General features: G+C 34.5%; 4 protein-coding genes across 4 annotated transcripts; all 4 read left to right on the forward strand.

Annotated features, from left to right (window-relative positions):
• Positions 1–125: 125 nt before the first annotated feature.
• C9374_013710 (uncharacterized protein) lies at positions 126–6,201 on the forward strand (the record flags this gene model as incomplete). Its single annotated transcript, XM_044689617.1, has 3 exons — positions 126–310; positions 523–5,533; positions 5,617–6,201. 3 exons carry the CDS (start codon positions 126–128, stop codon positions 6,199–6,201), a joined length of 5,781 nt encoding a protein of 1,926 aa, XP_044541821.1.
• Positions 6,202–6,831: 630 nt separating this feature from the next.
• On the forward strand, positions 6,832–7,557 carry C9374_013711 (uncharacterized protein; the record flags this gene model as incomplete). Its single annotated transcript, XM_044689618.1, has 1 exon — positions 6,832–7,557. The coding sequence occupies one exon, from the start codon at positions 6,832–6,834 to the stop codon at positions 7,555–7,557; it is 726 nt and encodes a 241-aa protein (XP_044541822.1).
• A 50-nt stretch (positions 7,558–7,607) lies between these two features.
• C9374_013712 (uncharacterized protein) lies at positions 7,608–9,165 on the forward strand (the record flags this gene model as incomplete). Its single annotated transcript, XM_044689619.1, has 2 exons — positions 7,608–7,812; positions 8,831–9,165. 2 exons carry the CDS (start codon positions 7,608–7,610, stop codon positions 9,163–9,165), a joined length of 540 nt encoding a protein of 179 aa, XP_044541823.1.
• Positions 9,166–9,543: 378 nt separating this feature from the next.
• Positions 9,544–10,192, forward strand: C9374_013713 (uncharacterized protein; the record flags this gene model as incomplete). The annotated part of the gene is made up of 1 exon (XM_044689620.1): positions 9,544–10,192. A coding segment is annotated over one exon (649 nt), but the record flags the coding sequence as incomplete, so codon positions are not given.

Genomic DNA, 10,192 nt, shown 5'->3' on the forward strand with positions numbered 1-10,192 from the left:
CTAAACACAACGGATCAACAACCAAGTCGACACCTATTAAACATTGAAAATCACAGAATGTAACTTGAACTTGAACGTCAAATGTCTGTTCAAAAAGACATTTACAAGAAATTCAACTCAAAAAAATGCACACACTTCACATCTCCTTTCAGGGCATCTCTTTGAGCATCATCATCAACGAGACCGAGACGCTCACACTCTCGGAAAACACTTCCATTCAATTCACCGTTCTTGTGTCGTCACAAGAACAATATCATTATCATTTCAAAGGAGAAGACATTTCACAATTTTCATGTCAATGTGATTTAAAGTACGTGAAATTTCATTTTGGTTCATGTTCAATAATAATATTAAATAATATTCATTCCGATATCATGTTGTCCTAACACATGAAATTATTTTAAAATATTTAACAAATCAAAAAAATCATCATGACTTCATCATACAACGATAATTTATTTCAAATATTATTTTAAACACGATACAATGAATCACTTTCAATCTTCCTCCACTGTATTATAGAATACAATCTCCATTGATGGATGTTGTATTTGTGAAAATTCAACTTTCCTCCAACAATCATCAATATCAATTTCGAGGAATTGTTTCCAATGATTTGAACTCTCTCGTTCAGAAACAAACCATTACAAGAACCATTCATCTTGAACCTTTTCAAATCGATAAGGACACTATTCCATTATTTTGTCGAATTGATAACGTTCAAATTACTCCTATTGATTTTGGTTGGAATAAGGAATCGAATCAGAGTCGATTGGCCATGTTTCTGCGTCAAACCGTGGATCAGGTGTCAAGTTTTACAAAACAGAAACATGTTGAAAAATCAACGGGAGTGACCATGAAAAATATTTCAAGTTTTACAGATCATGTGGAAGATCATACAAGTGGTAATACGATGGTGACAATAAGTGACACGTCTCCATTGAGAAAATTCTTTAGAAGTACACATATCAAATATCCTAATTTAGAAATTCGAAAAAGTATTCAACGATTTTTCAAAGCTTATTTATTATATCAAAATCAACAAGTGAAAGCTCAAAAATTGCCTTCCTCTCAAACCTGTGACTTGAATATCATTGAACTGAAGAAACATTCCTTGTACAAGTCTGAATTTGATAATTATTTTTTCTCGCTACGCATGCTTAATGAGTTAAACACCATGCTCGAATTCAATAAGAAGGAATTATTTGAGTTGTGGGTGAGGGCTCATACATTCTTTGCTTCGTCCAATGCTAGTAACAAGCCATTCATGTTTTCAACCTCGCCTACTTCATTGTTTAACAGAAGAGCGAATTCTTCAAGTTCAAGAAACGATTCAGTCGAGGACCACACCTACCTCAAATCTAAAATCATTGACCAATACTATTTAAGGTACTACTCGCGAAATGACGAAGTTCAAAAATTTATTCACATCATTGTTTACTTGTGGAAATGTATTTTCAAATCCATAGTGGAATCTCCTCGAGGAAAAACGGTTGCAAATTTAATTCATGACGAGAATAAGGAAATTGAAACTTTCATTTATTATCTGGATCGAATCTATGAAAATATTTCGAGTGTATTCGAGAAGAATCATCTCTACATGAGATTAACAAAGGTAGTGAACAAGATTAATTTTGTCACGGAGAGCAATTTAGAATTATTTCTTCAGAATAATTCCACAGATTATGAATTTTTGAGATATCCTGATTTGAACGTAATTACAAGTATTAGAATTTTGAAGTTTTTGGATATGGTCAATAGAAAAACACTTGACTCGATTTCCCATCTCATCAAAAACGATGAATTAGAACCTCTAGAACTGAAAATTGTGAATGCATTATTGAATTCACATTCTTTCATGAAGCTTAAAGAAGTACTCGAACAAACAAATCAATACGAATCAAAAATTGTGTCAGATCCGTATTTCGATCGAATTTTCGAAGTGTCTCCTTCTCTGTTTGAACCATTTATGCTTCCCATGAAAACACTCATGTCCATCATTGATCAAACCTTAATTGTTTTCAATTATGGAATTAACTCAATCGTCACATCAACGTTTGTAGTGAAGAAATCCAGCTATATCACCGATGAGTTGCTAGAAATCAAACTTTTCATCAAGAAGAATGACGAAAAATCAGGCTTCCATTTTCACAATATTCGATACTCGGATTATTTAGCGTACATTTTTCACAAACAACATAATCGATTGTACAACATTTTAGTGAAAGCAGTGGCAGCTCTTTCCAAACAATTCGAATGGACACGAGCATCTACCTGGATTGACTCCATCATGGAACGTAATTATCCACAATTTTTTGCTGCTACCAAAAAGAGATTTGGATTTAAAGATTCCAATTTCACAACATTTATATTCAAGATTATTGTGAAATTACATGAATCAGTGAATAATACGCAAAGACAACAGCAAATTGAATATTTAATGTCCATTATACCCAACGATCTTCCTTTTGATGTGAAACAATTGCCTGAAAAGCGAATCGTTAAAGACAAGAACATTCCTCCATTCGATATGGATGAAGAACTTCCAACGCCTCATCGCAGATGGAAGAGCTTAAATTCCAAAGTGCCTCCTGTTCCACAACTTTCACAAATTGTATCTGTGACGGCCAAAGACACTACTCCAAAACGTAAACTGGCAGGAATCATTCAAGTGTTTGACGCTGATCATGACTTGTTACGAGATTATAGAAACAGAACGATGGACACAGAAGTAATTGACAAAATTTCATTGTATTACTTGTTTATTACGTCAAGCATCTGTTTGGAATCGTCGTCATTTCTCACTGAGAAGTTCAAGCTCTGTAAACGATTTTCCTCACTCTCTCGAATATCACAGCAAGAATCACAACCTCAGAAACCGCCCGTGTCAACAACAAATTCCGCCGTTGTGATGCAATCAGTATTCAAACAACTGAATGCGGTGACCAAATCCATTTCAGCTGCAAATGGGTCGAGCACAACAGCTTCCACAGTACCACCTCCTCCACCATTGTCACCCAACTCTGGAAAACCATTTTCAGCCGTGGATGCCAAATATTCACCATCTCAACCTCCTCCAAAACCTAAAAAATTAGCTAAAGAATTCTCGAAAGAATTTTATGAAAAGTTGGCAGAAGTGAAAAGGATCAATACGTCGACCTCTTGGTCCTTGAAACAAATTCTCGATTTAGATGATAATGAAGAAGTAAGCGAGGATGGAATTATTGTAGATTTATTGGACAAGGTGATTCCTTTATATACGCTTTTCAAATTTCACAACATTGATTTGAATGCATTGATTCAAACGGATAATAGTTATGCAACCATCAATCAGGCAATATTGAATCAAAGATTCCCAGTCTTGAAAGAAGTATTACCATCCAAAATCGTGAAAACTATTTGTTTGTATTTATTTCCAACAAATCTCCTTAATGTGAGTTTGGTATCCAAGCAATTCTTTCAGGAAGCTCACAAAATATTCTTTCCAAAAAGCGTCAATAATGTACTATGTGCTTGGGAAAGATATCCTGTATTGACTTATTTGAAAGTGACAAGTATTGTTCGAAAAAAGAGACATCAACTGGCACAACTCAAAGATTACATTAATAACTTTCTTAACTTGATTACATTTGAAAATTTAGAAAAGAAATTGGAGAAGCTTGGATTCCATCATGCCAAAGAAGATTTATTGTCATTCTTTTCCATCAAAAAGGAGGTGTTAGCTATGAAAGTAACAAATTTATATCAAGACGAGAAACAATTTATTTACTCCCGATTTTTCAGTTGGTTTTTCAAACTTTCTGATTCTCTGAATTATGACATTCCAAAATTAGCAAGATTCAAGCATGAAAGAGAGATTTTTAAGAGGATTTGTGCTTCCTACTTGTTTTTAGCCTTTTCTTCAAGTAAGAGCGACACATTACCCAATGTTGGGTCTCACCCTCTCGTATTAATTAGAAACATGATCAAAACAGTGTCTGTCACTTATCCAAATGTGAACGTACTCATGCTTCTTGCCGACTTTTTTGACATTTCATTGACAAATGTTTCACAATTATTTCAATACCGAAGAGAATGGAAAACGATTTCAGAAATTGGCCATAAATTCAAAGAATACAGTATTGATTTGGAAAACTTTTTCACAAAGAATGCCTCCAACACCTATTATAACGCAAACGAATTTATCAAACAAGCCAAAGACATTTTGAAAAAGGCGTATGAAAGTTTGGATAATAGCGACTTGGTGGACATTGAATGCTTACTCACCAAATACTGCATGAAATGCAAAGACTATTATCAGTATTATTTATTATTGAATGGTCACCCAGAATCAAAGTTAAGTTTAGAACAAGCCATGTTCATGTCCATTTCTCTCAATCAATTCGAGGAGCTGAAACAAATTGTTGGAAAAGGAGCTAATATCAATGCGGTCACAAAACACGGCTATGATATTTGCACTGCAAGTCTTCCATGTAGAAATCAAGAAATTACCAAATATTGTCATCACATTCGAATCGAATACTTGCTACATGAAAGGCCTTCGAAACTTGAAGATTTTCCATTTAATATCTCACTCTTGATGCATACCATACGTGAAAATAACATTCAAGCTGTGGATTTATTGGTCACATTGAACCCACAAATTCTCCATGAATACGAGGGCAAGTACAGACCCATTGATTTCAGCATTGTTCATCACCCACATGTGGAAAGCACTGAAATTCTTCTCCGTCACATGTTAACACAAGATAAGGAGCATAATATTCTTGTTCTTGCCAAAGCATGTTTTATTGCAATTGATCACGATCGTTACGACGCTCTTAAATTATTAATTGAAAAAGAACCTCATTTAGTGCTACGAAATGAGCTTCCTGATTTCAGATATCCAGAAGCATATTATTCGAATCCTTCATTATTATTATATTGCTTGAGAAAACGCAAAACTCAATGTATTCAATTACTGATTGAAAAATTCCCTCAACTTCTCAATTTCAAGCTTTCTTCCATGTATACTGATCGAAGTGAAAAAGCAACAAATATCATTCAATCAAAAGCAAACACACCAAAAAGCAAAACCTCTCTAGGAAATTTAATTTTAAATGGAACTCCTTTAACATTTGCTGTAGAGACCAATCAAATGAAAATGGCACTTGCTTTGGTTGAAATGGGAGCTGATATTTCAATCACTAAAAATGGAATGGATGTTGCCGAGTTATCAGAATCGACTGAAAATTCTGAAATGATGCAATGGGCTCGAAAGATTTTAAACAAATCCACACAATACGATTGCTACAAATTTGAAGTCGAATATGTAGATAACATGTTGAATTTGTACAGAAAAAGATTTAAAATGGTGGTCAATCAAAACGAAAGTGTCGAAGATTTTGTGAGGAAGGCAAAAATTCGATGTGGAATTCGTGGTCAATACGAATTACAATTTTATGACCCAGATTTTAAGGAACTCGTAGACGTTATTGACTTGAAAGACATGCAACTTCATGAAGAGGAGTTAAATTTAATTAAATTGAAACGAGTGAGAGCCAATGATGCACCTGCTCAAAATCATGGACAAGCTCGAAACGTGAAATATGAACAATATTTGGAATGGTCTTTCAGGAAAAGTATAAAATTGTGAGAACGATTGACGAGGGTGGATTTGGAGTGGTTTTTGAAGCAGAAGTATTGAACGATGTTGGTGACGCCATTAATGAACACTCTTCCAAAAATGTTGCCATTAAAATGGTGAACTGCCCAAAAGGAAGTGTTCAAAAACAAATTCAAGATGCAGAACATGAAGCATTGCTGGTACAGCAGTTGCAGCATCAGAATATTGTCAAAATTATTGACACTTTCCAAATCGATACTCAATACTCTTCTATATTTTGCATTGTAATGGAATTGTACACATTTGGAGACGTCATGCAACTCATTAACACACAACGTCAAAAGTCAGAACCAATTCCATTAGAAATTGTATGGAAAATTTTAACACAAATGGCTTCAGCCATTGATTACATTCATTCTCATAACATTATGCATCGAGACATCAAACCTCAGAATATTTTTGTCAGATATTACAATAAGGAACAAAAGAATATTGAAATTGTATTGGGAGATTTTGGAATTGCAAAGAAAATGCTCACACCACTCGACAAACCTATGCTGGTTCATTATGTTACATTTCAGTCGAGATTTTACTGAATCAACCCTATGGCTTTGCAACAGACATGTATTCATTGGGTGTGACCTTGTTCCAATTATTGTCACTCGATACTTCTCTTTCGATTTGTTCACTCTTAATTCATTCCGAAGAGAATTGGTATGTTTTTTCTTTCACCATTCTTTTTGTGATTTAACATTTACCAATTTTTACAAATCAAATGATTCTTTAACACTTTTGTTTGTGATTTAATAATTACTAATTTTTAACAAAACGAAATTGTTTTTAAACACACAACAACAATAGTATGCAAGAATTGAAAAAGAAAATTCTCACCAATTATCAAGATCATCTCGATCACAACAAGGGTCTCTTACAAAAATTAATTCGAGTCATGAGTCAATTATTAAGATTCCAGCCTCAATCAAGATTGAACAGCTCACAACTATTATTGGAATTGGAAAAGCGATAAATTTTTCAAACTGCATTCGGTATATTAAGACGAAATTTATCAATGTGAAACAGGTGGTTTTGAATCTGTGGTACATGTTGTCATGAAATGCGGTGAACATTCCTCAACAAATTTGGTTACATCTAGATTTTTTGGTAACCTCCAAATTGACATTTTTCCACCTACAACGTGATCGAACAAAATGATTAATAATAAAAAAATGGGTTCAAGTCTTCGCAAGCAACGCTCAAGAAGTAATCAAGAAGAAACATCTTCTCAACAAGGTCCAATCTCATCGTCATTGAATAGCAGCCCAACCGACGTAGAAGATGCAACCATGAGTGGCTCCATTCTTTCCCATAGAAAAGAATATGAATTTTCCCGACAAGTGATGAGATCCGTTTTGGATCAAGTCTTTCGGAAAGGACCTTTCGGTTTCATTGCGCTTTCGGTTGAATTGGAATCCACTGGAGTGGAGAATCAAGTTGTTCGTTCAACGTTATCCGAGAAGCAAACATCATCTCAACCACAACAGCATGGTATTGTGTATTTAGCAAATGAATGTTTGAAAAATCAGATGAAATGTCAATATACATTATTTACAATGTTGGCCAGTGGAAATGATACATTTTGCACAAAATTACATTATGAGAATACTGGTATGAATACTTACTTTTGTGATATTGTTTTTATTGTCAATAACCATAATGGCATTGTTGAGGATGATTGGAAGCAATGTGTTCATTCATGCAAGGCGTTACTGGAACAAGTTGAAAGAGATACCTCACCAAATTCCAAGGTGGTTTATATGACTCCTCAAGCTATGAGTTTATGTGGTGTTTTGTCAAACTGTGTTTCATTGACATCTCAATCGCAACAACAAACGATTCCACAAGTGAGGTTTTCATTTGGAAAAACCTCGCTACAGGTTGTCAATTGTTTTTGACCGCTTTAGAATTGCATGCAATTTGTGAAGATTATGTAATCGAAAAACCAATGACACAAGCACTGAGAGAATATATTCCCACACCTATTTATGAATTTTCTAAACAACTGAACCACAGTGAAGTTGTAAGCTTAATCATGACAAGCAATCTTTATAATGCCATGAGATTGCTGGATTTATTTTGTGCAAAGTTTGCGGAGCAGATACGAGGAAAGTCACCAGAACAACTTAGAGATATGTTTGGATTGCAAAATGGTAAGTATTTTATAATGATGGTGCGTGTTAACATCAGAATGTACAATTGGCATGACTAATGTAAACTTCAATATCATGACGTGATTGTATTGTGCACTTTCAACCATAATAATGACCATCTTTCAATAACTACTTGAACCATGATAATGGTGACCATCTATCATTTGATCTCTTTCTTTGATGAACTATCTGGCAGATTTTACCCTGAGGAAGAGGCGAAAATAAGAGAAGAAAACAAGTGGACCGAAGAAGCATAAGTTGTAGATAATAAACTGAATGTTGTTGTTGAATCAGATAAAGTATGATGACAACCACTGCCATCCGTCAAAACATTTTACCATATTTCAAAGGACCAAAATTTTGGCTTTGACACAACCCTTCACATATTTCCAAGTCCTGGTAGTAATAACAATCAGGAAACGTAGCAGTTTTTATTCAACCCTCCTCTTATTAACGTGTAACAATCAAATAAACTCGCATCCCTTAAGCTAGACATTTATCGTGACACGAATGTATCCAAGATTGTAACTCTATTACAACACAATAATTGTAAGTTTTACCAACAACGTCATCATCCCCATTTCAACCTTTTCACCCTCTATTCCATTCTATGCAAATAAAGGGATTTGTGCTGTCAGAAGGTAATTTCGATGGATACTCATACCATCAAACCAATTCGTTTAAAAATTAGCTTGTGTTGTGTATAGTTACAATCTGCTTACAATAAATTTTCACAACGACGTTTCTTCTGCTTTGGCATACAACAAGTTGATTTAATTTAGATATGACTAATCAATCTATGAATATGAACCACATTCATCATCACAACAAAGACATGACTTGTACATAAAAGTTTTCACAATTGTCATCCATCTTTGAGTCGCAAAATTGACTCCCATTTTTCATCTTTCACAAAAATTCCAAATAAATTCATTCACCGCATCTCTTTCCTTCATGAAATTTCAAATGATATTTAAAAAAATTATCGATATGGCCAAAAACAATACGAACAACCAAGACAAGGAAGCATTACCTTCAAGCCCTACAACATCCACAACAACCACGACATCATCAGCCCCTACAATGTCCGGAACCAAATCAAATTCTCAATTACCTCAACCGCCATCATCATCGGCCAAGTCTTCTCTCAAAGAAACGTTGAAAACGATCGGAATTTCAGTGGGAGTCTCGGTTTTGATGATTACCTTGTATCATCAGTTTTATATGAGTAAAACTGTGGAGGATGTTGAGAATGTTCGGAGCTATATTGCTAAAATTAAGGCTCCGTTGAATACCATTTTGGAAAAGACCAAGTCGATTGGTGTTTCTTCCTTGTTTCAGAAAACCAAATAATTGATCTGTACTATCTATTTAAATTTTGAGAAAGTGAGATTGTGAAACCAATCTTTCAAAGAGTATTTTTGTAAAAATTTTGTAAATAATATACAATATTTCAATTCAGAACTGTGCTTGTGCATTTCTTTGAACTGCTTTCATTATTAATTTTAAATACCATCTTTCGATGTCCAACGACGAACGTTGTGATTAGAATTAAAAGTTTCAAAAGTTTTAACACTGTTCCGACTCATCATGATGAGCCAAAATTAGTGATTGGAAGCTTGCATTTATCGTTGGCAACAAATCAAAATGATTTCAGTATGTTAACAAGCAATTTTGATAAAATCTGTTTTGAGGAATGAGATTCTCAATTTTTTTAAAGCGCGAAAAAAAATGAATGCCCGCAACACGAGCCTTATTTCATTACGACTACTGCCATCATCATCATCAACGTCGTGGCCAGAAGAGAGAGAAACGGGCTCTTTACATTCATCATCAAATCATGTTCCAATTTCAACAGAATCATTAACAGAAAAATTTTTAATGAATTCCAATTCAACCTCGGCAGTGATGATGGAGAAACAATCATCATGGAAGAGTCCAACCACCACCAACGCGTGCTACAGTGATGATACAAGTGGTAATTACAATAATTATTTTCGTAATTTAAATGAAATTCGGAATGGCCATACATTGGGTGGAAGTATTTCTGTTTTGAGTGGAAATTACACGAATTATTCTTCTCAACAGAATTGTCATGATGAAACACCAAGGATTTATGAGGATGTTTGTGTTTGTTCTCCATTATCATCATCAACAACACCTAGCAAATTCACAGAATATCCCAATAATGATGAGGGCATATCCAATTCATCATTTCAACAACAGAACCATCATGGAACTATTCGCTCCAGTCTATCATCACCACCACCCTCTTCACACAACAATAATCATTCCACTCCAACAGAGCTCATTGTCTCGGCAGCATCCGCAAATTCTACTTCATCACCAACATCTCAAGTGTTTTATTGGACACTCTCCA

The sequence above is a fragment of the Naegleria lovaniensis genome (genome assembly GCF_003324165.1).
Source record: "Naegleria lovaniensis strain ATCC 30569 chromosome Unknown tig071, whole genome shotgun sequence".
Classification (NCBI taxonomy): Eukaryota; Heterolobosea; class Eutetramitea; order Acrasida; family Naegleriidae; genus Naegleria; species Naegleria lovaniensis.